Source organism: Pan troglodytes, chromosome 18 (assembly GCF_028858775.2).
Source record: "Pan troglodytes isolate AG18354 chromosome 18, NHGRI_mPanTro3-v2.0_pri, whole genome shotgun sequence".
Classification (NCBI taxonomy): domain Eukaryota; kingdom Metazoa; phylum Chordata; class Mammalia; order Primates; family Hominidae; genus Pan; species Pan troglodytes.
Window position 1 is genome coordinate 31,709,437 of NC_072416.2, and position 26,986 is coordinate 31,736,422.

The following is a 26,986-nucleotide window of genomic DNA, read 5'->3' on the forward strand; positions in this document are numbered from 1 at the left end:
GAACAGAGTCCAGTGTGAACTGAACTCAACTTCTGTTTGTACAGAGAATGAGGGAACGGGAGTGGGGGTGAGGAGCAGGGGTTCAGTAAAGTCAAGGCAGTGAAAAATTACAAAACACATGAAGAGGGGAGGGGTTGGCCCAGGTGAAACCCATCTGGGCTTGCTAACTGGTGCTTATCAACAGCGATGTTGGGCTCTTACTCTCCCACAGGAGCTGGGAGATGGGCCCTATCCTCAGGTGTTGGCTGGAACAAACAGTAAGTTCTTTTGGCAGGCTTGAGTTTTCTCAGGCAGGCACTTTTAGAGGGTCATTCCAGGGATGAGACCTTGAGCTATTAGAAACTATGTCGGTGTTTGGCAGGGCACGGTGGCTCATGCCTGTAATCCCAGAACTTAGGGAGGCCAAGATGGGCAGATTGCTTGAGCCCAGGAGTTCGAGACCAGGCTGGCAACATGGTGAAACCCCGTCTCTACAAAAAATGCAAAAATTAGCCAGTCTCATTGTAGCAGGACCAGCCACAGACAAAACTCCTCAGACACCGGATTAAAGAAGGAAGAGGTTTATTCAGCCGGGAGCGTCAGCAGACTTGCGACTTAAGAGCCGAGCTCCCTGAAAAAGAAATTCTTGGCCTTTTTAAAGGCTTACAACTCTAAGGGGTCCACGTGAAAAGGTCGTGATAAATCGAGCAAGCGGGGAACGTGACTGGGGGCTACATGCATCAGCTAACAGGACAGCAAGTTTTGCAATGCTTTTTCATACAATGTCTGGAATTTACAGATAACACAAGTAGTTTAGGTCAGAGGTCGATGTTATTATTATTACTTTTTTAATAAGGGGGGATAAGGAAGGAGACCACTACTACTCCTGCTGTCCTTCTCCCCCCACCTTGCCTAGTTTACAAGACAGGAGGAAAGAAAAAAAGCAAAAAGTTAAAAAGAAACAAAAGTAAGATAAATAGCCAGACAAACTTGGCACCACCACCCGGCCCTAGGAGTTAAAAAAGTAATAACAATAACATCAACCCCTGACCTAAACTACTTGTGCTATCTGTAAATTCCAGACATTGTATGAAAAAGCATTGCAAAACTTGCTGTCCTGTTAGCTGATGCATGTAGCCCCCAGTCACGTTCCCCGCTTGCTCGATTTATCACGACCTTTTCACGTGGACCCCTTAGAGTTGTAAGCCTTTAAAAGGGCCAAGAATTTCTTTTTCAGGGAGCTCGGCTCTTAAGACGCAAGTCTGCTGACGCTCCCAGCCGAATAAACCTCTTCCTTCTTTAATCCGGTGTCTGATGAGTTTTGTCTGTGGCTTGTCCTGCTACATCATAACCTGGCCTCAAAATAAAAATACGAAAAAACTATGTTGGTGTCTGGCTAGCTTGGCCAAGGAGGGAATCTTTGTCAGATGACCAGGAAAGGCCTCCTGGAGGATCAGCCATCGGTGAGGATGCAAGAGAACCCCAAAATCAGGGCTCAGCTCAGGAGGGTTCTGGGCTTCACAGAGGAAAGAATTCAAGAGTGAGCGGACAGTGAAAGCAAGCAGGTTTATTTGTGCAACAGTGTACAACAAGATGGCTGTTCCACAGACAGAGCAGGGCTGTCCCACAGGCAGAGGGCACTCCCTGATCGCTTGCTGGCTCTACTGAGGCTCTACTGATACGTCCTTCTAATCACATGCTAATTAAGGGGCGGGCTATTCACAAACTTTCTGGAAAGGGGGCAGGGTTTTCCTGGAACCATATAAGGTACCTTTTGGGTTTATTGCCATGGGACTTGTAAATTGTCATGGTGCTGGTGGAAGTGTCTTATGCAAATGTATTATGATTCCTAGTCCTAGCTGGTTTGAGCTGGCTTCTTTGCAACATCCTGTTTTTTTTTTTTTTGAGACGGAGTCTTACTCTGTTACTCAGGCTGGACTGCAGTGGCACGATCTTGGCTCACTGCAACCTCTGCTTCCTGGGTTCAAGGGAGTCTCCTGCCTGAGCTTCCCAAGTAGCTGGGATTACAGGCATGCACTACCACACCCAGCTAATTTTTGTATTTTTAGTAGAGATGGGATTTCGCCATGTTGGCCAGGCTGGTCTCGAACTCCTGACCTCAGGCGATCCACCTGCCTCAGCCTTCCAAAGTGCTGGGATTACAGGCATGAGCCACTGTGCCCAGCCTCATACCTTCTATTAAACAAGTCCCAGGTCAGGCATGGTGGGTCATGCCTGTAATCCCAGCACTTTGGGAGACCGAGCCTGGCAGATCACTTGAGGTCAGGAGTGACCTACTTGCAAACAATATTTGCAAGTCATGCCAAGTTAAGTCAAAGGACATGGTCGGCTTAGCAAACTCCTCTATAAACTTCCCTGGATCCTCCAAAACCTGGCCAAATTTCTCCTGGCAGAAAGCCAAATCAGACATTTTAAAAAAGGCACATGTACTCTGAGTGTCCTCCCAGTTCTGTCAGCTACCTCCCTCAATGGACATAGGTTCAACCTCAGGGGCTGATATGGGGTCCCACTCCTGGTGGTACTGGTTAAATTTACTTCTTCCAGAAGCAGGGGTTATAGGCTGGGGCTCGTTGGATAAGGAGGGGTGTCTGATGACCTGGTGTAGAATCCTGCACTAGAGGACTGGAGGAACCCTCTTGAGAATCAGGGAACTGAGGAGGCAGGGAGTCGGGGTGGGGGGCAGGCATGGGTGTCCTAGGGGAAGCAGCTAGGAAGGGGTCATGAAGGAATCTGCTCCAATTGCCTAAAAGGCACTCTGGTGGCAGGTCCTTCATTCTTGTTCCCCTGTCTAACAAGGTTCTCTACTCTACTACTAGGCTGGGCGCAGTGGCTCATGCCTGTAATCGTAGCACTTTGGGAGGCCGAGGCGGGAGGATCACTTGAGGCCAGGAGTTCGAGACCTGCCTGGGCAACATAACGAGACCTTATCTAATAAAAATAGAAAAAAACACCAAGGATCTCTACTAGACACAGAGGGTTTTCTAAGTCTAGCTAGAGCACAGTTATTTTCCCATTCAAATTGCCACCTTTCTTTTTCCTTAAGAAAGCTCAGCAGGGCAATCGCCACCAATTCCTGCAGAGAGGGAGTGAGTATAGCCAGCAAGGTGCAACCAAAGTGACTTATGAGACATGACCAGCAAACGGAATGCAACCAAAGAGATGTTTTAATAAGCAAAGTACAGATGGAGCAGTGAAAATAGGAAGGAGAGGTGAAAATAGGGGACAGGACTTATAGTCTGAGTTCCACAAAAAGCAAAGACAGCGTTATGGTGTTGGGCAAAAGAAGGATGACAAAGATGACCAAAAAAGACGCTAACAGAGCATACAGAGATGCCAACGAATTCGGAGCATTTAGGTTTCAGCCACCGAGGGTCTGGAAAACCCCCAGAGCAGGAAGGTGGGGGGAAGGGTGCAGCCAACAGTCACAATAGGACTCTAGCCCACAATATCCCCCTAGGGTGGGACTCCAGCCCACAGTCTAGCAGGAAACACATGACTCTGGGGTCCAAGAGTCACCCCAGTGCGGGACCTCTCAAAACAACAAAAGATTCAAAACAGGGCCGTGCGCAGTGGGTCGCGCTGTAGTCCCAGCAGTTTGGGTGGATCACCTGAGGTCAGGAGTTCGAGACCAGCCTGGCCAACATGGTGAAACCCCGTCTCTACTAAAAATACAAAAATTAGCCAGGTGTGGTGGCAGGCGCCTGTAATCCCAGCTACTAGGAGGCTGAGGCAGGAGAATCACTTGAACCTGGGAGGCGAAGGTTGCAGTAAGCCAAGATCCCACCATTGCACTCCGGCCTAGGCGACAAGAGCGAAACTCCATCTCAATTAAAAAAAAAAAAAAAAGATTGAAAGTATCCTGCCTAACATAAAATAGAAACAATTGCCCAAATAGCCGAAGCAGACTACAAAGGCACGAAATAAGTATAAGCATGCATTTCTGCACTAAGAGCAGGAAAAGTGCAATCACTCGGTTATTAGAAACTACAGAGAAAAACATCTGAGGGAAGGGGTGATGGAGCTGGTGCAGAGGCTCAGGCCTGTAATCCCAGTACTGTGGGAGGCAGAGACGGGAGGATCGCTTGAGCCCAGGAGTTCAAGGCCAGCCTGGGCAACATAGTGAGACCCCCATCTCTAAAAAAATTAAAAAATAGCCAGGCATGGTGGCATGAACCTGTAGTCCCAGCTACTCAGGAGGCTGAGGTGGGAGGATCGCTTGAGCCTGGGACATTGAGGCTGCAGTGAGCCGAGATCATGCCGCTACACTCCAGCCTGGGCCACAGAGCAAGACCCTGTCTCTAAAAAAAAAAAAAAAAAAAGGGAGAGAGAGAGATTGAGAATGAGAGAGAGAAAAGGGAGGGAGAATGAGGATGTAGCCAGCGAGGTGTGCTCCCATCCTGGGCATGGGGACAATGAACTGGCCACCAAGCCAGGGGCCCTGTTTTCATGTCCTGGTTCACCAGATCTCGAGAGGAGGCAGATCTGAGGCTCACCTGTCCGTGGACGCCAAATGGTGCCGATGGCCTTTAATTTGGGGTCCTGGTAAAGGTTTTCCCAGGGTTCCCATGGCTTGTTGGTCTCCAGGAAAGATAATCGCTCTGAAAAGAGCCCTTAGGTCCAGCACAGCTCTCCAGCAATAACAGCCCTAGAATTACAGCTCCCCAGCTCCCATCTGCAATAAGCGAAGACCCCTGTATCCTGTTCGTCCCTTTGTAGTCACCAGGATGATTCAAGCAAAGCCCTCAGCTCAGGAGGGTTCTTAGCTTCCCTCGAGTGGACAGTGAAAGACAGCAAGTTTGTATGAGCGGCATGGCGCATGGCTGCCTACAGGCAGAGGAGGCTCACCTGCCACATCTCCTCATAAGAATGACTCTCTCCTTACCCAGAGCTTATACCCTTTGCACCTCTTGCTACAGTCCCACCTATTTTAGGGTGGTTTTTGTCTATATCTGCTTCCCCTTGTTTTATTTTGTTTTGTTTTGTTTGAGATAGGGTCTCACTCTGTCGCCCAGGCTGGAGTGTAGTGGTGCAATCTCACCTCACTGCAGCCTCCACCTCCCAGGTTCAAGCAATTCTCCTGCCTCAGCCTCCTGAGTAGCTGTCACTACAGGCATGCACCACCACGTCCAGCTAATTTTTTGTATTTTTAGTAGAAACAGGGTTTTGCTATGTTGGCCAGGCTGGTCTTGAACTCCAGCCTCAAGGGATTCGCTCACCTTGGCCTCCCAAAGTGCTGGGATTACAGGCGTGAGGCACCGCGCCTGCCTGCTTCCTCTTTAAATGAGAACAGAGTGACGGGGGTGGTCGATATAACTTTGCTGCTGCTATTTGAGTTAGCTGGGCCTGCTCTATTCTCCTTCAGTACCAAGTGGGACTGTAGTCTTCTGAGGCTCAGACCAGCAACGATGGTGGTGAAGACGTTGATGTCCTGACCAACTAGCTCTGCCTGGCAGACGCCTGGTGAGCAGGAACAGTTTACCCACAAGCTGCATCACCTGCAGAGGTGGGTGTGAGCCAGGATGAGGGTCAAAGAAGTGCACTGGGGAAGCTTGATGTGGCTGTGACCTCTGACCCCTGCCCCTCCTCCCTTTCTGACAGCTAGGTTCTAAGAATGTCCTGACATTTACTGAGAAAGCTTGGAATGCATATTCCTACCCCTGAATTACCAGAGCAGTAGGAGAATTAGGGGAACGGCTATGAGATTTCTGGTGGGGAATGCGTGGAGTCCCAGGCGGTTGGGAGACTTCCTGACTCCCACACCTTTTCTTTCACCCTGTCATTTATATTTATTTATTTATTATTTTTGTTTTGTTTTGTTTTGTTGTATTTTTTTGAGATGGAGTCTTGCTCTGTTGCCCAGGTCAGAGTGCAGTGGCATGATCTTGACTCGCTGCAACCTCCACCTCCTGTGTTCAAGTGATTCTCCTGTCTCAGCCTCCTGAGTCACTGTAGCTGGGACCACAGGCGCGTGCCACCACACCCCACTCTTCCCTTTTACCCTCTTGTTGTCTCTCCGTTCCTTGCCTGCCTTTTTAACTTTTCTTTTTTTTTTTCCAATTTGAGACAGAGTCTCGCTCTGTCACCCAGGTTGGAGTGCAGTGGCACGATCTCAGCTCACTACAACCTCTGCCTCCCAGGTTAAAGCGATTCTCCTCCCTCAGCTGCCCGAGTAGATGGGATTACAGGTATGCACCACTACACCAAGCTAATTTTTGTATTTTTTAGCAGAGACGGGGTTTCACTATGTTGGCCAGGCTGGTCTCAAACTCCTGACCTCCGATGATCCACGTTTCTCGGCCTCCCAAAGTGCTGGGATTACAGGCATGAGCCACCACCTCTGGTCTCTTGCCTGCTCTTGACATCCATTGCACACTGTTGTCATCACAGCAAGACTCTCCGTGCTGGGAACACGGACAGGTCCAGCCACTGGGTCAAGGTGTGGGAGGTGGGGCCAGTAGGCTCCATTGTGCTCTCAGAATGGATATGCATAGGATCTGTTCTTTTCTTTTCTTTTCTTTTCTTTTTTGGAGACAGAGTCTCGATCTGTGGCCCAGGCTTGAGTGCAGTGGCGCAATCTCGGCTCACTGCAACCTCCGCTTCCCAGGTTCAAGCGTTCCTGCCTCAGCCTCCAGCGTAGCTGGGATTACAGGTGTCTGCCACCACACCCTGCTAATTTTTGTATTTTGAGTAGAGACAGAGTTTCACTATGTTGGCCAGGTTGGTCTCGAACTCCTGACCTCAAGTGATCTGCCTGCTATGGCGTCCCAAAGTGCTGGGATTACAGGTGTAAACCACTGGGCCCGGCCCTGCCCTCTCTTCATTCTCTTGTTCATCCATTACAGGCAGTATGGACTAGTGGTTAAGTATGTGGACACTTGAGCCAGGCTGCTTTGGTTCAAGTTTCAGTTCTGGGCTGGGTGCGGTGGCTCGCGCCTGTAATCTTAGCACTTTGGGTGGCCAAGGCAGGCAGATCACCTGAAGTCAGGAGTTCAAGACCAGCCTGGCCAACATGGTGAAACCCCATCTCTACTAAAAAAAAAAAAATACAAAAATTAGCTGGGCGTAGTGACGGGTGCCTGTAATCCCAGCTACTCGGGAGGCTAAGGCAGGGAGAATTGCTTGAACCCGGGAGGTGGAGGTTTCAATGAGCCGAGACCACGCCACTGAACTGCAGTCTGGGAAACAGAGCGAGACTGTGTCTCAAAAAAAAAGTTGACCGGGCGTGGTGGCTCATGCCTGTAATCCCAGCACTTTGGGAGGCCAAGAAGGGCAGATCACTAGGTCAGGAGTTCGAGACCAGCCTGGCCAACATGGTGAAACCCCATCTCTACTAAAAATACAAAAATTGGCAGGGCATGGTGGCATATGCCTGTAATCCCAGCTACTTGGGAGGCTGAGGTAGGAGAATTGCTTGAACCCAGGAGGCAGAGGTTGCAGTGAGCCAAGATTGTGCCATTGCACTCCAGCCTGGGCGACAGAGCAAGACTCTGTCTCAGAAAAAAAGAAAAAAAAAAAAAAAAGTTCAGTTCTGGGCCAGGCGCAGTGGCTCACGCTGGTAATCCCAGCACTTTGGGAGGCCAAGGAGGGTGGATCACTTGAGCCCAGGGGTTCAAGACCAGCCTGGGCAACAGTGAGACCCCATCTCTATAAAAAAAAATTTCAGTTCTGTCACTTGTTTAATCTCAGTTTCTTCATCTGTAAAATAGATTGTCTGAGTAGCCTCTTGTTATCCATGGGGCACATGTTCTAAGACCCCCTCAGTGGATGCCTGAAACCACAGATAGTCCCGAACCCTGTATATACTGTTTTCTCCTATACATATATGCCCATGGGATTTTTTTTTTTTTTTTTTTTTTTTTTTGAGACGGAGCCTTGCTTTGTCGCCCAGGCTGGAGTGCAGTGGTGAAATCTCGGCTCACTGCAACCTCCTCCTCCTGGATTCCAGTGATTCTCCTGTCTCAGCCTCCCGAGTAGTTGTGATTATAGGTGTCAGCCACCACGCCAGGCTAATTTTTGTATTTTTAGTAGAGACGAGGTTTCACCATATTGGCCAGGCTGGTCTCGAGCTCTTGACCTCAGGTGATCCACCCACCTAGGCCTCCCAAAGTGCTGGGATTACAGGTGAGAGCCACTGCACCCGGCCCCTATGGGAAAATTTAATGTATAAATTATGTACAGTAAGAGATTAACAATAATAAGTAATAATAAAATAGGACAACTATAACAATATACTGTAATAAAAGTTATGTAAATGTAGTTTCTCTTTCTCCCTCTCTCTCTCTCAAAATATCTTTTTTTTTTTAGACGGAGTCTCGCTTTGTCGCCCAGGCTGTAGTGCAGTGGTGCGATCTCGGCTCACTGCAAGCTCCGCTTCCCAGGTTCACGCCATTCTCCTGCCTTAGCCTCCCTAGTAGCTGGGACTACAGGCGCCCGCCACCATGCCCAGCTAATTTTTTAGTATTTTTAGTAGAGACGGGGTTTCACCGTGTTAGCCGGAATGGTCTCGATCTCCTGACCTCGTGATCCCCCCGCCTCGGCCTCCCAAAGTGCTGGGATTACAGGTGTGAGCCACTGCGCCTGGCAAAATATCTTATTGTAATGTATTCACCTATCTTTAACTTAGCCTTGACTTGAAACTCGTGGACTCACCTATTTTGGGACCACACTTGACCAAGCATAACTCAAACTGAAGAGAATGAAACCTTGGATGAGGGGAACTACTGTACATGAGTTTTGCATGTAAAGCTGCTAGAAGAGTGTCTGGCATACAGGGGAGGGTCAGTAAATGCTGGCTGCCACACCAGGCAGCATCATATAGTAGTTAAGAAAGCTGGCCAGGCATGGCGGCTCACGCCGGTAATGCCAGCACTGTGGGAGGTCGAGGCAGGTGGATCACGAGGTCAGGAGTTGGAGACCAGCCTGACCAACATGGTGAAACCCTGTCTCTACTAAAAATAGAAAAATTAACCGGGTGTGGTGGTGCACACCTGTAATCCCAGTTACTCAGGAGACTGAGGCAGGAGAATCGCTTGAACCCAGGAGGTGGAGGTTGTAGTGAGCGGTGATTGCACCACTGCACTCCAGCCTGGGCGACAGAGTGAGACTCTGTCTCAAAAAAAAAAAAAGAGAAAGAAAGCCACACTGCCTGGAATTGAAGTCTAGCTCTGTGACCATGGGCAGGTCACTTAACCTCTCTGGGCCTGTTTCATCTTTTGTATAAAATGAACATAACCAGCCCCAGCCCCAGCTTCAGCCTCAGGAAACAATAAAATAATACAATAAAACATAGTACAATAAAATACAATTAATAAAATATTTTAAAAACATGAACAATAATATTACTTGTAAGTAAAACATGCAATAACCTAGATAATAGATAACCTATTGTGAGGATTTTATTATTTATTTATTTGTTATTATTTTTTGAGATAGAGTCTCACTCTGTTGCCCAGGCTGGAGTGCATTGGCACAATCTCAGCTCACTGCAACCTCTTTCTCCTGGGTTCAAGCAATTCTCCTGCCTCAGCCTTCCGAGTAGCTGCGATTACAGGCACCCGCCACCATGCCCGGCTAATTTTTTTGTATTTTTAGTAGAGACGGGGTTTTGCCATGTTGGCCAGGCTGGTCTCAAACTCCTGATCTCAAGTGATCATCCCGCCTCAGCCTTCCAAAGCACTGGGATTACAGGCATGAGCCACCATGCCTGGCCTATTGTGAGGATTAAATAAGCCAATAGTTGAGAAGTGCCTGGCACATATAAGCATCTGATTCTATTTTAGTGGTTATTTTATTTTATTCAATATAAACACACAGAGCTTTGTATCAGCTTCATTTACCTCTGTATCTCCAATGCCTAGAACAATGGCTGGGGCATACTGACTTGGTGCTCAGTAAATATTGGCTGAAATATTGACACTTTTTTAAAATCTAAATTGCCCTTGCTGCTGGCTTCTGACACAAGACTCTTTCCACTGTAATATACTGTTTGACTTTGTCATTTTTTTTTTTTAAATGAAGTCTCGCTCTGTTACCCAGGCTGGAGTGCAATGGCATGATCTTGGCTCACCGCAACCTCCACCTCCCGGGTTCAAGTGATTCTCTTGCCTCAGCCTCCTGAGTAGCTAGGACTATAGGCTCATGCCACCACACCCAGCTAATTTTGTGTTTTGTTTTATTTTTTTCTTTGAAGAGACGGGGTTTTACCATGTTGGCCAGGCTGGTCTTGAACTCCTGACCTCAAGTGATCCACCCGCCTCAGCCTCCCAAATTGCTGGGATTACAGGTGTGAGCCACTGTGCCCGGCCATGATTTCTTTATCTAGTGTGATTTTTTTTTTTTTTTTTTTTTTTTTGGGAGACAGAGTCTTGCTGAGTCGCCCAGGCTAGAGTGTAGTGGTGCAATCTCGGCTTACTGCAACCTCCGCCTCCCAGTTCAAGCTATTCTCATGCCTCAGCCTCCTGAGTAGCTGGAATTACAGGTGCCCACTATACCCAGCTAATTATTTTTATATTTTTAGTAGAGACAGGGCTTCACTATGTTAGCCAGGCTGGTCTTGAACTCCTGGCCTCAAGCAATCTGCCTGCCTTGGCCTCCCAAAGTGCTGGGATTACAGGCATGAGCACTGTGTTCAGCCTATCTAGTCTGATTTTTAACATTAGAAAATTAATTTGGAAGAGTAGATCAAAATGGGGGGAACATGTGGTGCAAGTGGCAGAAACAGATTGAACTGACTTAACAAAAACTCAGGATTGGCTCATGAAACTGAACATTTCAGAAGTAATTGCTTCAGAAATGGTTGGATCTAGGAGCTCAAAGTAAATAATAATCAAGATTCTTACCGCTTAAGCCCAGGAGGTCGAGGCTGCAGTGAGCTATGATTGTGCCACTGCACTCCAGCCTGGGTGACAGAGGGACACACAGCCTCAAAAAAAGAAAGAAAGAAAAAGAAAAATTCTTGCCAGGCACAGTGGCTTACACCTGTAATCCCAGCACTTTGGGAGGGCAAGGCAGGAGGATCACTTGAGCCCAAGGGTTTAAGACCTGCCTGGGCAACATAGTAAGACCCACATCTCTACAAAAAATAAAACATTTAGCCTGGCATGGTGGTGCATGCCTGTGGACCTAGCTACTGGGGAGGCTAAGGCAGAAGGATCACTGGAGCACAGCAGGTCGAGGCTGTGCCACTGCACTCCAGCCTGGGTGACAGAGCAAAACCCTGTCTCAAGAAAGAGAAAAGGAACATGGAGCCATGGGAATTAGGGAGTGAGTCCTGCAGGCAGCCTGTTGGGACCCCAAACCAGAACTGAGGCAGAGGAAGCAAGGTAGGGGGGCAGCAGAAACATATATGGTTCATAGATTTTTTTTTTTTTCAGACGGAGTCTCACCTGTCACCCAGACTGGAGTGCAGTGGTGGGATCTTGGCTCAACGCAACCTCCGACTCCCGGGTTCAAGTGATTCTCCTGCCTCAGCCTCTTGAGTAGCTGGGATTACAGGCATGAGACACCACGCCCGGCTAATTTTTGTATTTTTGATAGAGACAGGGTTTCGCCATGTTGGCCAGGCTGGCCTCGAACTCCTGACCTCAAATGATCCACCCTCCTCGACCTCCCAAAGTGCTGGGATTGCAAGCATGAGCCACCGCATCCAGCCCGTAGATTCTTTTGTACAAATCAACCAATACATAAAAATATGAGCAGCGAGTGGACATGTGTTCCAGGTGTGTCCTCTTTCTGAGGAGTAAACGGTGCACTCGCCTGGGCAGTGGACAGGACATGACAGTCAGGAGTGACTGAGCCCCCATGGAGGCAGCCAGCTGAGGGTGCTGGGACAGGAATGGGGTCCCATATTAGCCTGGGAGCTGGGGGCCACTGGAGGACCAGGCGTGTCAGCCCAGGGTCTGCCTCCCCTCTCAGACCCTGGGCAGGGCCCGTCCTGGGGCTCAGTATGTCTGCGTCCTCATCCCAGGGAGGCTGATGAGCCAGCCAGAGGTGCCTGCCGCTGTGCAAGGAGAGGGCTCTGAATACAAGCAGCACTTGGGGTAGAGCCCACCCCACCAAGCTGGCCTGGGACCTGAGTCCCACCCAGTGGTCCTCGCATCTGAGGCTGCGCACACCCTGGCCCAGGGCCTGACTGGCCGGGCCCCTGAGATTTCTGCCTCTGGCCTGAACTCTGCTCTGACTTATGACTCCATCCTCTTCTCCCTGCATGGCTCTCCTTTGCCTTTTTTTGCAGGGGGAGCAGGGAGACAGAGTCTCATTCTGTCACCGAGTCTGGAGTGCAGGAGTGTAATCATAGCTCACTGCAGCCTCGAACTCACAGGCTCAAGCCTCCCGAGTAGCTAGGACCACAGGTATGTGCCACCAACCCAGCTAATTCTTTTTTTCCCTTGCATTTCTTTATGACAACTGATGTGTCTGGAGAACTTCCTGTGGGTCAGGCCTTGTGCTACTAATAACAGCTAAAACCTGTGAGTCTTACCACAGGCCAGGCCCTGTTCTAAGTGCTTTACACACAGTAACTCACTGAATCCTTTAAGCAGTTGTATGCGTTTGTATTATTTCCCTCACGTTCTAGATGATGAAACTGAGGCACAGAGAAGTTGAGTAACTTGTCTGAGATCGCAGAGCTCTTTGGTGGCAGGGCTGTTTTAGATGCATAGTGGTCACGGCAAGTCCTCTCCAGCTGCCATAAGCATCGTCCTCAACTGGCAGTGGAGCCAACAAACACAGAGCGGCTTCAGGCCTTGATCAAGGTCACACACTGGGAAGTGCTGGAGCTCTGAAGCGAGGGGCGGAGGTCTGTCTGGCTCCCAACTCAGCTGGGGGGGCTTGGACACATGACCACTTCCAAGTTCGTCTTTTTTTTTTTTTTTTTAAGACTGAGTCCTCCTCTGTCGCCCAGGCTGGAGTGCAATGGCGCGATCTCGGCTCACTGCAACCTCCGCCTCTCGGGTTCAAGTGATTTTCCTGCCTCAGCCTCCCTAGTAGCTGGGATTATAGGCACCCGCCACCACACCTGGTTAATTCTTTTTTTTTTTTTTTTTTTTTTTTTAAAGTATAGACAGGGCCATGTTGGCCAGGCTGGTCTCAAACCGCTGATCTCAGGTGATCCACCCACCTTGGCCTCCCAAAGTGCTGGGATTACAGGCATGAGCCACCGTGCCCGGCCCCAAGTTCATTTTGGGACAGATGGTGGGCAAGGCTGGGAGCATAGGCCTCGTTTGACAGAGGGGGAAACTGAAGCCTAGAGTGTGTGGCCATCTTGCCCAAGCGGGCACACACAGGAAGTGGCAGAGCCCAGCCAGTAATTGAACTGGGACTTTTCATGCGCAGACTGGTGATTTTCCTCTGCAGCCCCTGCCTCCTGCAAGCTCTTCCTTCTCTGAACTCAACAGCCCTGGCTTCTCACCTTCCCACACCCTCAGAACTCAGTCTTCCCAGGCCTGCATTCACATGTCATTTATGTCCGGGAAGAGTGGCCCCTCAATCTCTTCCTCTCAGCCCTCCCCAGGTGCCTGCCATGGCTGCAAGAGTATGGGGGTACCCAGCATCCCCCTTACAAGGAAAAAAGAGGTGAGACCAAGGGAGAGAAGCCTTTTCTCCTCTCCAGGCTCTCCTTCCCAGGGTTGTTGGTCCCATGACAGATATAACAGTTAAGGGCAGACAGGGCACAGTGGCTCACGCCTGTAATCCCAGTACTTTGGGAGGCTGAGGCAGGCGGATCACCTGAGGTCAGGGGTTCGAGACCAGCCTGGCCAATATGGCGAAACCCCATCTCTACTAAATATACAAAGATTAGCCAGGTGTGGTGGCACACACCTGTAATCCCAGCCACTCGGGAGGCTGAGGCAGGAGAATCGCTTGAACCCAGGAGGCAGAGGTTGCAGTGAGCTGAGATGGTTCCACTGCACTCCAGCCTGGGCAACAGAGTAAGACTCCATCTCAAAAACAAACAAACCAAACCAAAACAAAACAAAAAAACACTTAGAGGCAGTCCCAAAGGTGGGCTGGAGGGGGCTGGACACACAAGCCTCTTGCTGCTGTCTGAGTGCACACTGCTGGAGAAATCTGGGCGGAGTCCAGGCCTAGTGTGGTGTGAGGTTTGTGTGCATAAAGGGAGGGCAGTCCAGGAATCAGAGGTCCAGGGACTGTGGGTCTCAGCCACAGCACCTTTCCTGGGGGACAGGAGCTGTCGTAGCCTCGGGGTCTCACCATCTGTGCTCGGGAGTTTCTGAGGGGACAGCTGCGCTCCAGCCTGGCTTTACCTTCCCCCAGCCTTCCTGTCTTCACAAAAGCATCTTGGTTTCACCGAGGGGTTAGTTCCAGGCCTTGCAGCTGACATCATGGAGTGCAGGGATTCCCCGCACTGGCCCACGCTGAAGATAGGGGACTTGAGTTCCAGTCTTCCTTCTGCTACCGACCGGCTTTGTGACCTTGAACAAGACTTCCCCTCCCTGATTCCATCCTCATGTCACATCTGAAGCCTCCAACTTCTGTCACTGAGCTCAGGATTCCCAGGCAAGCCCACGGAGTGCCCCACAGGGTCAGAGCCGTAACAGGACTTGGAAAATAACCCGAAAATTGGTGCATGGTTCTTTTCTTTTCTTCTCTCTCTTTTTTTTTTTCGGGTTTTAATTTCCCTATGTAATAATAATGATTTGCTATCACTTTTCTTTTTTATTTATTTCTTATTTTATTTAGAGACAGGGTCTCACTCTGTCACCCAGGCTGGAGTGCAGTGGTGCAATCATGGCTCACTGCAGCCTTGACCTCCTGGGTTTAAGCAATCCTCCCACCTCAGCCTCTGGAGTAGCTGGGACTTCAGGTGCGCACCACCATGCCCAGCTAATTTTTTTGGTTTTTAGTAGAGACGAGGTCTTGCTATGTTGCCCAGCCTGGTCTTGAGCTCTTGAGCTCAAGTGATCCTCCTACCTCAGCTTCCCAAAGTGCTAAGATCACAGGCATGAGCCACCATGCCCAGCCTGCTCTCACTTTTCAATGAGGAAAATGAAGTCCAGAGCAGGCCAGTGACTCCCCTGGGGTGACCAGAAGGGGTGGCTACACACAGGTGTCTACATCCCAGGCTACCCAATTTCCCTTCTGTCTATCCTTACCCCTCACTACCTTCCTTCCATTTCCTGCTGGCACTAACCCAAGCCTCAGCCCATCAGCCAAAACCCACCTGGCTTGTGGAAACTGTATTCTAATGAATGGAGACAGACAAAAAAGTAAATGGGGCCAGGCGTGTTGGCTGACGCCTTGAATCCCAGCACTTTGGGAAGCCCAAGACATGAGGATTGCTTGAGGCCAGGAGTTCGAGACCACCCTGGGCAACATAGGAAGCCCCTATCTCTACAAAAAATTAAAAAAATAGCCAGGTGTGATGGCGCGCACCTGTATCCCAGCTACTCAGGAGGCTGAGGTGGGAGGATTGCTTGAGCCCTCAGTGAGTCGTGATTGCACCACTGCCTCCAGCCTGGGCGACAGAGCAAGACTCAATCTCTACAAAAATAAGTAAATGATTTTTTAAATTAATAAAATGTAAAAGTGAAAAAAAGTTTAAAAATGTAAAAAAATGTAAAAGTGAAATGTTCATTTGAGACAAGAATTATGGCAGGAAAGGATAGCCATTCAGTGGGGCAGCCAGAGACGAAGAGTATGGTACAGGGATTGGGGAGAGGGAACTCCAGGCAGACAGAAGAGCTTGCACAAGGGCCAGGAAGTACCAGATGGCTCATCACCTTCACACAAGCAGCAAGTTGCTGGAGCTGGCATAGGTTGAGAATGAGGCATGAGGCTAGAGGCACTGGCTGAAGCCAGGTTAAGAAGAGAAGAGGAAGCCAGGCGTGGTGGCTCACGCCTGTAATCCCAGCACTTTGGGAGGCCAAGGTGGGCGGATTGCTTGAGGTTAGGAGTTCGAGACCAGCCTTACCAACATGGTGAAACCCCGTCTCTACTAAAAATACAGACCAAGCTCAGTGGCTCATACCTGTAATCCCAGCACTTTGGAAGGTTGAGTCCGGCGGATCACTTGAAGCCAGGAGTTCGAGACCAGCCTGGCCAATGTGGTAAAATCCTGTCTCTACTAAAAATACAAAAATCAGCCAGGCGTGGTGTTGCATGCCTGTAGTCCCAGCTACTCGGGAGGTTGAGGCACAAGAATCCCTTGAACCAGGAGGCGGAGGTTGCAGTGAGCCAACGTCATGCCACTGAACTCCAGTCTGGGTGAGAGAGCAAAATTCTGTCTCAAAAAATAATAATAATAAAATAAAAATAAAAATAAGGCCGGGTGCAGTGGTTCACGCCTGTAATCCCAGCACTTTGGGAGGCCAATGTGGGTGGATCATGAGGTCAGGAGATCAAGAACATCCTGGCTAACACAGTGAAACCCTGTCTCTACTAAAAATACAAAAAATTGGCGTGGCGTAGTGGCGGGCGCCTGTTGTCCCAGCTACTCAGGAGGCTGAGGCAGGGGAATGGCGTGAACCCGGGAGGTGGAGCTTGCGGTCCAGCCTTGGTGACAGAGCCAGACTCCATCTCAACAAAATAAAAATTAAAAAAAATAATTAGCCAGGCACTGTGGCACACATCTATAATCCCAGCTACTCGGGAGGCTGAGGCAGGAGGATCGCTTGAACCCAGGAGTCAAAGATTGCAGTGAGCTGAGATCACGCCACTGCACTCCAGCCTGGGCAATAGAGAGAGACTCCATCTCAAAAAAAAAAAAAAAACACAAAGGAGAAGCAAGGGATTGGGGTGTGTCAGGGAGCCCTAAGAGAAGATGGGGTTCAATTTTTTTTTTTTTGAGATGGAGCCTCGCTCTGTCGCTCAGACTGGAGTGCAATGGTGTGACTTCGGCTCACTGCAACCTCCACCTGCCAGGTTCAAGCAATTCTCCTGCCTCAGCCTCCTGAGTAGCTGGGACTACAGGCGCAAGACACCATGCCTGGCTAATTTTTTTATATTTTTAGTACAGACGGGGTTTCATCATGCTGGCCAGGCTGGTCTCGAACTCCTGACCTCATAATCTGCCTGCCTCGGCCTCCTAAAGTGTTGGGATTACAGGCATGAACCACTGCACCCAGCCTAAGATTTTTTTTTAATTAGAGAAGGGGGTCTCACTATGTTGCCCAGGCTGACTTTGAACTCCTGGGCTTAATTGATCCTCCTGCCTCAGCTTCCCATAGTGGTAGGATTACCAGCATGAGCCACGGCACCCAGCCAACCGCCCCCTACCCTTTCTTTTTCTTTTCTTTTCTTCTTTTTTTTTTTTTTTTTTTTTTTTGAGACAGTGTCTTGCTCTGTTGCCCAGGATGGACGGCAGTGGTGCAATCTTGGCTCACTGCAACCTCTGTCTCCCAGGTTCTAGCGATTCTCCTGCCTCAGCCTCCTAAGTAGCTGGGACTACAGGTGCCTGCTGCCATGCCTGGTTAGTTTTTGTATTTTTAGTAGAGACGGGGTTTCACCATGTTGGCCAGGCTGGTCTCAAACTCCTGACCTCAAGTGATCCACCTGCCTTGGCCTCCCAAAGTGCTGGGATTACAGGCATGAGCCACCACGCCTGGCCTTATTTTATTGTGTTTTTAATAGAGACGGGGTCTTGCTATTTTGCCCAAGCTGGTCTGGAACTCCTGGCCTCAAGGGATCCTCTCACCTCAGTTTCCCAAAGTGCTGAGATTACAGGTGAGAGCAGAGTCGCCCAGCCAGGGTTCAAGATGTGAGAGGTAAGGCAGTTCTGGGTGACAGTAGAGGTTGGGAGGGGCCATGGAGAGAGCCGAAGCGAGGCCCCATGTGGTCAAGGGGGTGAGCAGGTGGCATGCCTCCAGGACCCGCTGTGGGGAGCCCCAGCTGCATGGGCTGCCGGGGAGTGAGCTGCCACCACTGGGGGGTGCTGCAGAGGAAACAGGGGCTGGACTCCAGCCCCAGTTCCCTGTCCGTCTCCAGTGGCCTGTGGGGCTGCTCCCTCGGCAGATGTTGGTATTTCCCTGGTGCACTCGTTCCCACGTGGCCTGGTGGGCAGTGCCCAGGCAGGCCGAGGAGGCAGAGAGCAGGAAGGGGAAGCCCCGCCTGGTTTCTATCTCACACCAGGGACCCGGCAGGGAAACCCCACAGGTCCTAAAAAGAAAGTGGCAGCAGTTGTTCTTGGGGAAGACCAAGAAACCCCATCCTCTCCCTGAAGATGGGAAATCCAGGGCGGGGCTGAGGGTGGGGCTGTGCTGGAAGGGACACCTGTGGTCCATGTGGCCCAGCCCTGACCATGGCCTCTACAGAGCAGAAACACCAAGATTATTCTTGGACCTGGTTGAGCCCTGATCCTGACCTCACTCAACTCGAGCCTGGCCACAGGCTGAGCCCCGATCCTGGTCACTGACTGAGCTCTCATCCCAGCCCAAGCCTGGACCCCCTGCTGAGTCCCAGTCCCAGTCAGCACCTTGGCCAAAGACCAAGCTCTAGACCCAACCCTATAGGCCACAAGCAAAGCCCCAGGTCACTGATAGCTCTGACCCTAAACACAGACACAGCCGGGACATTGGCCCGGGACTAGGCTGTGAGTTCAGCTGTACACTGATTCCTGATCCTGATTATAGACTGAAATCAAATCCTATATCTGACTCAGGTTAAAGATGGAGACAGAGCCCTTGGCCCTGGAAAAAACCCTAACCCTGGTCCCAGATATGGCCTCGGACCTGGTTTTATCCAGCCCTGACCCTAGTTACAAACTGAGCTCCAATCCCACCATCACGCTGAGCCTCTGCCTGGCCCCATGCAAAGGTGCATCCCAGCCACCCACTGAGCACTGACTCTCTTTGCGCCACCTCCCTCAGCCATCTGGTAAACCATAAGGGAGTCAGATGACTCAAAACCCTGAATCCCCTCGGGTGGGCAATCCCCTTACCTGGCTATCCATCTTTGGAAGGACAGTAGACCCTAGGATGATGGTGGCAGAGCCGAGAATCAGGAGGGGGTTTGGGACTCTGGGATCAACCAGTGAATAGGGCTGGATGGCTCACCCAAGCATGGGACATTGAGGACAGGGCTGGATGTGGGAACTTAGCAGTGAGTCTGGAGCTTGGATGTCCCGAAACCCCAGCTTCCCGTCACCCCCCATCATACCTCCCACCCCCTCCGGGAAGGGAAATTACATTTCCCCATTTTAGCAAGGGGTGGCGAGAGGGAAGAATGAGTGAACACAAAGCTGAAAGTACAAGCAGGACGGAAAGTGAAACCGGGCACAGCCCCCAGTATAAGACCCCCCCTACCCAGGAGATGGCTGACCAAAGAGGCTGGGCCCCGCCATGGGCCAGACGGCAGGCGACCTTGGCTGGCGTGAGTTTGAAGCCAGGGGTGGGGGGCTTGGTTGAGTTTGGGCAGAGAATGGACGAGCTTGGCTGGTGCAGATGGGGGGTCGAGAGCTGAGAGCAGCAACTTGGCCAAGACTGAGGATTCGGCTGGCTGCTGCATGGGAAGGGAGGCTGGCATGACTGGGTGGGGGCCTGGGGCAGTGGGGTGGTGGTCTGACCCAGGGCTGGGCAGAGGATGAGAAGGAGGCCTTGGCTAGTGGGAATGGGGAGGGTTGGACCAGCAATTTGACAAGGACCAGGTCTAGGCAGATAAATGAAGAGTTTGGAGTGAATAAGCAGAAGCCAAACAGCTTGGCTAAGACTGAGAATGGGGCCGGCTGGAGGAAGAGCAGAACGAGGTGCTGGCACAAGTGGAGCGCCGGGACCAAGATGTCAGCAGCCTCACTGGGTCAAAGGTCTTTAGTTTGATGTTGGAAGGAGGTCCAATCTGCGGCTGGTGGCTGCAGAACTCAGGGGCTAGAACCAGAGCAGTAGGCAGTGGAGAAGGTAACATGCCACGTAGGGCAGGTAGGGACCAAAGGCTGGAGGATGGAGACAGAGCCTTCAAAGGCCAAAGCCAATGACCCAGGATCAGCTGCAGAGGGTAAGGAGGGGGTCTGGGGGCTCCAGAGGTCAGGTTGGAGATGGCACAGCTCACTTATGGTTGGGCTTGATCCACCAGGGCCTGGGGGCACCCACCCTGTCCCCAACATTGAGCTAGGAAGAACCCCACTCTGCCTTAAGTCTCCAGGATGTCAGAGGGTCCGAGTGGCCCCAAAACCAGGGAGTCTGAATGCCAGAGATCTTACGTTAGGCATTGCCCACCACATCTGGAAGCCCACGAGGGAGGTAGATGTCCCTAGAAGCTCCCCTTCACCTTTATCAGGGGACATTTCGAGAGCAGAGCCCAGGGGTTAGAGATTGAGAGAGGACAGGGAAGAGGCAGGGAGAGAAGGGAGAGCAGGATGGACTTCGGGCCAGTTTTGGTTTGTGTTTCGAGGAGAATTGTGTAACTCTTGTGCTTGCTAGATTTCGTCTCCCTGAGGGGGAAATTGATGAATGCTGCCCTCTTCCTAGAGCGCCCATCCGCTGCCCCTCTTTCCAGGAAAACACAGGTCAGGAAGCATACTCGGAATTCAGCCATTCTGGGCTGGGCGCAGTGGCTGATGTCTGTAATCCCAGCACTTTGGGAGGCCAAGGCAGGCGGATCACCTGAGGTCAGGAGTTGGAGACCAGCCTGGCCAACACGGCAAAACCCCTCTCTACTAAAAATAATAAAAATTAGCCAGGCGTGGTGGCACATGGCTGTAATCCCAGCTACTCAGGAGGCTGAGGCAGGATAATTGCTTTAACCTGGGAGGTGAAGGTTGCAGTGAGCCGAGATCGCGCCACTGCACTGCAGCCTGGGTGACAGAGTGAAAATCTGTCTTAAAAAAACAAAAGCTCCCATACTGTGGATTCGCCCCAGGCAGGTTACCCTGCTAGGATCCACCTGCCGTGGTGGAAACTGGACAAACCTGTCCTTTTGACTCCCTGGAATAGAGCCTCTGGCATTGCCAGCCCATCCCTGGGGACCTCATGGCCAGTTCAAGCCATCAGAGCCGCTTGGCTGAGCCCAAAGAATCCTTGGCAGAACATGGTGTGCCCACTCCTGGGGCAGATGGCTGCCTCCCTCTGCATTCTCTGGGGAAAACCCATGGGCTCTGCATTTGGAAAAACCTGGAATCCAGTCCTGGCTTCCCACCTTCTGGCTATTTGACCTTGGGCAAGTCAACCTCACTGAGCCTCATCTGCAAATTGGGGAGAACAATAGCACTGAGGCTGCCACACGTGGTTGTGCAGGTTGCTCACTGAAAAAGGCATTTGGCCAAGGGAGTTTATGGGGGTCAAAATCCAGTCTCTGTCCCGGCACAGTGGCTCATGCCTGTGATCCCAGCAATTTGGGAGGCTGAGGCGGGAAGATCTCTTGAGGCCAGGAGTTCAAGACCAGCCTGGGCAACATAGTGAGACCCTGTCTCTACAAAAAAATAGAAACAGGCACAGTGGTGTGTCCCTGTGATCCCAGCTACTTGGGAGGCTGAGGCGAGAGGATCACTTGAGCCTGGGAGTTCAAGGCTACAGTGAGCTGTGATCACACCACTACACTCCAGCCTGGGTGATAGAACAGAACTCTGTTTCAAAAAAAAAAAAGGATCAGGCTTCTGGTCTTTTTGCAAAAGTGGGCACACCATGCGGAGATGCCATATGGGGGCCGTGCTGGCTGCATCGTGGGGTTTTGTTTTGTTTTGTTTTTTTGAGACAGAGTCTGGCTCTGTTGCCCAGGCTGGAGCACAGTGGTGTTAGCTCACTGCAGCCTCTGCCTCCCAAGTTCAAGCGATTCTCCTGCCTCAACCTCCTGAGTAGCTGGGATTACAGGCATGCACCACCACGCCCGACTAATTTTTGTATTTTTAGTAGAGACAGGGTTTCGCCATGTTGGCCAGGCTGGTCTTGAATTCCTGGCCTCAGGTGATCTGCCCGCCTCGGTCTCCTAAATTGTTGGGATTACAGGTGTGAGTCACCGCACCCAGCCTCCATTGTGGTTTTGAGGAGGCAGAGGAATGATGCTGGTCAAAGTGCCTGCACCGTGCTCACAGCTAGCACAGGCTCAGAAAAGGCATGTTCCCTTCCTTCTCCCGAGTTCTCAAGCTCTCTCCCTGTCTTGCCACCCTCTTCCCATCTCTCCAGGGCTCAGCCTGTTGCTGCTTCCCTTGCTCCTGGTTCAAGCTGGTGTCTGGGGATTCCCAAGGCCCCCAGGGAGGCCCCAGCTGAGCCTGCAGGAGCTGCGGAGGGAGTTCACAGTCAGCCTGCATCTCGCCAGGAAGCTGCTCTCCGAGGTTCGGGGCCAGGCGCACCGCTTTGTAAGTCCCCCTAATGCAGCTGGTGCTGGAGATGGGCAGACCCCCAATCCCTTCTGGCCCCCACTAACAGACCTTGCCCCCCAGGCGGAATCTCACCTGCCAGGAGTGAACCTGTACCTCCTGCCCCTGGGAGAGCAGCTCCCTGATGTTTCCCTGACCTTCCAGGCCTGGCGCCGCCTCTCTGTGAGTGAGGGCTGGTGGAGTGGGGCGGGAAGCTTGTGATAGGCTGGGGCCAGGGTGCAAGATGAGGCTGGAGATTGAGCTGGAGATGCATTGGGGATAGAACCTGGATAAGGCTGAATATGTCATTGGACATAGAGATGAAAGACAGGCATGGTGACTTACACCTATAAACCCAGCACTTTGGGAGGCCCAGGTGGAAGGACTGCTTGAGGCCAGGAGTTCAAGACCAGTCTGGGCAACATAGTGAAACTTTGTCTCTACAAAAAAAAATTTAAGAGTTAGCCAGGCATGGTGGTGTACACCTTTGGTCCCAGCTACTCAGGAGGCCGACATGGGAGGATTGCTTGAGCTCAGGAGTTGGAGGCTGCAGTGAGTTATGATCCTGGACTCCAGGATGGAGAACAGAGGGAAACCCTGTCTCAGAAAAATAAATAAACTGCCAGGCGTGGTGGCTCATGCCTGTAATCCCAGCACTTTGGGAGGCTGAGGAGGGCGGATCACCTGAGGTCAAGAGTTCAAGACCCAGCCTGGCCAACATGGCGAAACCCCATCTCTACTAAAAAATACAAAAATTAGCTGAGCGCGGTGGCTCACGCCTGTAATCCCAGCACTGTGGGAGGCTGATGTGGGTGGCTCACCTGAGGTCAGGAGTTCGAGACCAGCCTGACCAACATGAAGAAACCCCACCTCTACTAAAAATACCAAATTAGCCGGATATGGTGCTGTGCGCCTGTAATCCCAGCTACTCGGGAGGCTGAGGCAGGAGAATTACTTGAACCCAGGAGGTGGAGGTTGCAGTGAGATGAGATCGCGCCACTGCACTCCAGCCTGGGCAACAGAGCGAGACTCCATCTCAAAACAAACCAACAATAAAGATGAAGCTGGAATAAGGAAGTGGGGTTGGGAAGAGGTAAGAGTGGAGCTAGGCATGGAACGTGGCAGGCATGGGACTGGAATGAGGCTGGAGAGAGATCACAGCAGCATGGAGGGTGGGTGGAGGTGGCACTGGGGGTGAGAATGCGGATCGTTAGAGATGAGAAGGTGATGATGAGGGTGAACGTTAAGCATGGGATGGAGAAGGGATGGGGATTGCTGGTGGGGAAGGGAATGGAATAGGGTTAGGAATGAGGTTGGAGATGGGATGGAAAGATGGAAAGAGTGAGTCTGGGCACATGGAGGAAGGATGGAGTTGGGGTTAGGAATGGGAATGAGGCTGAAGATGGGATGGAAACACATGGGCAGGAGGTATGATGGGATGGTGGAGGAGGGAAGGGAACAGGGCTGTGGATGGAGAGTGCTTCAGGGACTGAGAGGGGGTGCGTTAGAGAAGATCATTGGCATAGGAGTGAAAGGGAGGCTGGAAAAGGAGATGGGACAAATGTCCCAGACAGTGGAGATGGAAGGAATGGGGACACAGCTGGGCTGAGGTTGGGGAAGAGCTACAGGGATGGACTGGAGGCTGGAGCGTGGAATGGGAAGGAGACCCGGATAGGGAGGGGGTGGGTGTGATATGGCCATCCTTGGCCTGTGGGCCTTTCCTGACCATCTCCCTCCCCTTCAGGACCCGGAGCGTCTCTGCTTCATCTCCACCACGCTTCAGCCCTTCCATGCCCTGCTGGGAGGGCTGGGGACCCAGGGCCGCTGGACCAACATGGAGAGGATGCAGCTGTGGGCCATGAGGCTGGACCTCCGCGATCTGCAGCGGCACCTCCGCTTCCAGGTAGAGCCCGGCCACCCTCCACCACCCCAGACCACGTGGGAAAGAAGACTCGCTGGCTCATTCAGTGATCCCATGCTCTGAGTGTGTGTGAGAGAGTGTGAGTGTGACTGAGTGTCCATGAGTGTGTGGGTTCATGAGTGTGAGAGTGTGAGTGTGACTGTGTGGGTCCGTAAGTGTGAGTGAGTGTGACTGTGTGGGTCCATGAGTGTGACAGTGTGACTGTGAGAGTGTGTGAGTGTGGGTCTGTGAGTGTGAGAGTGTGTGGGTGTGACTGTGAGTGCATGTGGGTCTGTATGAGTGTGAGCATGACTGTGTGTGAGGGTGTGGGTCCGTGAGTGTGAGAGTGTGTGAGTGTGTGGGTCTGTGTGAGTGTACCTGACTGTGAGAGTGTGTGGGTGTGACTGTGAGTGTGTGTGTGGGGGGGGGCTGTATGAGTGTGAGCATGACTGTGTGTATGTGGGTCCGTGTGTGAGTGTGTGACTGTGAGTGTGTGGGTCTGTGAGTGTGAAAGTGTGTGACTGTGAGTGTGTGTGTGGGTGTGACTGTGTGTGTGGGTCTGTATGAGTGTGAGCGTGACCGTGTGTGAGTGTGTAGGTCCATGAGTGTGAGACTGTGTGAGTGTATGGGACTGTGAGTGTAAGAGTGTGGGAGTGTGTGGGTGGGTGTGTGAATGTGAGTGTTGTGAGTGTGAAAGTGAGGTGTGTGGGTGAGAGTTTGGGTATAGGTATGTCAGTGTGTGAGGATGAGTGTGAGTGTGAGAGTGTGTGGGTACGTGAACGATTTTTTTTTTTCTGAGACTAAGTCTCACTCTGTCGCCCAGGCTGGAGTGCAGCGGTGCGATCTCAGCTCACTGTAACATCTGCCTCCCAGGTTCAAGCAATTCTCCTGCCTCAGCCTCCTGAGTAGCTAGGACTACAGGCGTGCACCATCATGCCCGGCTAATTTTTTTGTATTTTTAGTTTCACCATGTTGGCCAGGCTGGTCTCAGACTCCTGACCTCGTGCTCTGCCCGCCTCGGCTTCCCAAAGTGCTGGGATTACAGGCGTGAGCCACCGTGCCCAGCCATGAATGTGTTTTGTGTGAATGTGACTGTATGGGAATGAGTGTGGGTGCGTTGTGAGAATGAGTATGTGTGTGAGTGTGTGCGTGTGTGTGCGCGCACACACAGCCACACCAGGCCCTGGTGCCGTCCCTCAATCTTCGCATTCTCCTGGGGCTCCATCTTCAACAGGAGGCCATTGGGCTGTGAGGTCACTCGGGGTGTGTCCTGAGTGCCCAGCACAGCGTCTGCCTCCTGTTTCCTTTCTCCCTCTGATTCTCTGATGTCACCCAGATCCTCCAGAACCTTTCAAAGGGAAATCAGAATTTTACACTTAATGAAACGAGAATAGAAAATGCAAGCAGCAGGGCTGGGCGTGGTGGCTCACGCCTGGAATCCCAGCACTTTGGGAGGCCAAAGCGGGTGGATCATTTGAGGTCAGGAGTTCGAGACCAGCCTGGCCAACATGGTAAAACCCCATCTCTACTAAAAATACAAAAATTAGTCGGGCGTGGTGGTGCGCTTCTGTAGTCCCAGCTACTCAGGAGGCTGAGGTAGCAGAATTGCTTGAACTGGGGAGACAGAGGTTGCAGTGAGCCGTGATCACCCCACTGCACTCCAGCCTGGGCGACAGAGCGGGACTCCCAAGAAAGAGAGAGAGGAATGGCAAGCAGCAGGGAATCTGAGCTATGTCACCCTCTGCCTGTTGCTGACCCAACCCAAAAGCAACTTTCACAGCAGAGAGAAACTTCCTGAACCCCACGCCTCGGGGCAGTCCTTGGGGTGATCTAGCTCTGTGAGCATCCTCTTGCTCCTTGACTTCCATTTTCTCGAACCGAAAGATCAGGTGAGACGCGTTAGCAGGTGACATCATGGAAGATCAAGCAGGGAATGTCCGGGGAAATCATGACCTTGTGGTCACTGATGTCATTGGGAACCGCTGGGCATGAATAGGGAATGAGGATTCCTCTCAGGTTCTCGGCCTGGCCCCTCCCTGACCCATGGCCTCTCCTCACAGGTGCTGGCTGCGGGATTCAACCTCCCGGAGGAGGAGGAGGAGGAAAAGGAGGAGGAGGAGAGGAAGGGGCTGCTCCCAGGGGCACTGGGCAGCGCCTTACAGGGGCCGGCCCAGGTGTCCTGGCCCCAGCTCCTCTCCACCTACCGCCTGCTGCACTCCTTGGAGCTCGTCTTATCTCGGGCCGTGCGGGAGTTGCTGCTGCTGTCCAAGGCTGGGCACTCAGTCTGGCCCTTGGGGTTCCCAACATTGAGCCCCCAGCCCTGATCGGTGGCTTCTTAGCCCCCTGCCCCCCACCCTTTAGAACTTTAGGACTGGAGTCTTGGCATCAGGGCAGCCTTCGCATCATCAGCCTTGGACAAGGGAGGGCTCTTCCAGCCCCCTGCCCCAGGCCCTACCCAGTAACTGAAAGCCCCTCTGGTCCTCGCCAGCTATTTATTTCTTGGATATTTATTTATTGTTTAGGGAGATGATGGTTTATTTATTGTCTTGGGGCCTGATGGTCCTCCTCGGGCCAAGCCCCCATGCTGGGTGCCCAATAAAGCACTCTCATCCACCCCTGGCCTCCGCTTCTCTTCGGGTAAGGGCTGTCTGACACCCAGAGGGCAGGGCAGCCTGGAACGGGGTCAGCAACCTCTAGCCATCCTGAACCCCTCTCTGCTCCTACATTTTTGGGGTCTCTGGCCCACCTTCCCCTACTATGTCCTGCTCAGGCAGGCAGTTGCCATAGTAACCAGCAGCATCCTGAGGCCGAGCTACCGTTTTGGAAGCTCAAGGCAGCTCATCTTT

The 26,986-nt window shown here is 51.7% G+C and overlaps 2 protein-coding genes across 2 annotated transcripts in view; one reads left to right on the forward strand and one right to left on the reverse strand.

Moving 5' to 3' along the window:
* The window catches only part of LOC112207873 (nuclear pore complex-interacting protein family member B8), a 159,251-nt gene extending 145,418 nt beyond the window's left edge, over nucleotides 1-13,833 (reverse strand). Inside the window, exon 1 of the mRNA XM_063796898.1 lies at nucleotides 13,819-13,833. The gene's annotated coding sequence lies outside the window, so the exon portion shown is untranslated. The remainder of the gene's footprint in view (nucleotides 1-13,818) is intronic.
* Nucleotides 100-26,753, forward strand: IL27 (interleukin 27). Its single transcript, XM_024349479.2, has 5 exons — nucleotides 100-257; nucleotides 22,068-22,240; nucleotides 22,325-22,423; nucleotides 23,985-24,143; nucleotides 26,201-26,753. The coding sequence occupies exons 1-5, from the start codon at nucleotides 119-121 to the stop codon at nucleotides 26,462-26,464; spliced, it is 834 nt and encodes a 277-aa protein (XP_024205247.2). The 5' UTR covers nucleotides 100-118; the 3' UTR covers nucleotides 26,465-26,753.
* The last annotated feature ends 233 nt before the right edge of the window (nucleotides 26,754-26,986 follow it).

Excerpts from the sequence above, each read along its gene's own strand:
- IL27 (XM_024349479.2), top strand. The coding sequence starts at position 119 with ATGAAGAGGGGAGGGGTTGGCCCAGGTGAAACCCATCTGGGCTTGCTA. Across the intron at positions 22,241-22,324 it reads GGGGCCAGGCGCACCGCTTT|GCGGAATCTCACCTGCCAGG; the intron begins GTAAGTCCCCCT and ends CTTGCCCCCCAG. Across the intron at positions 22,424-23,984 it reads AGGCCTGGCGCCGCCTCTCT|GACCCGGAGCGTCTCTGCTT; the intron begins GTGAGTGAGGGC and ends CCTCCCCTTCAG.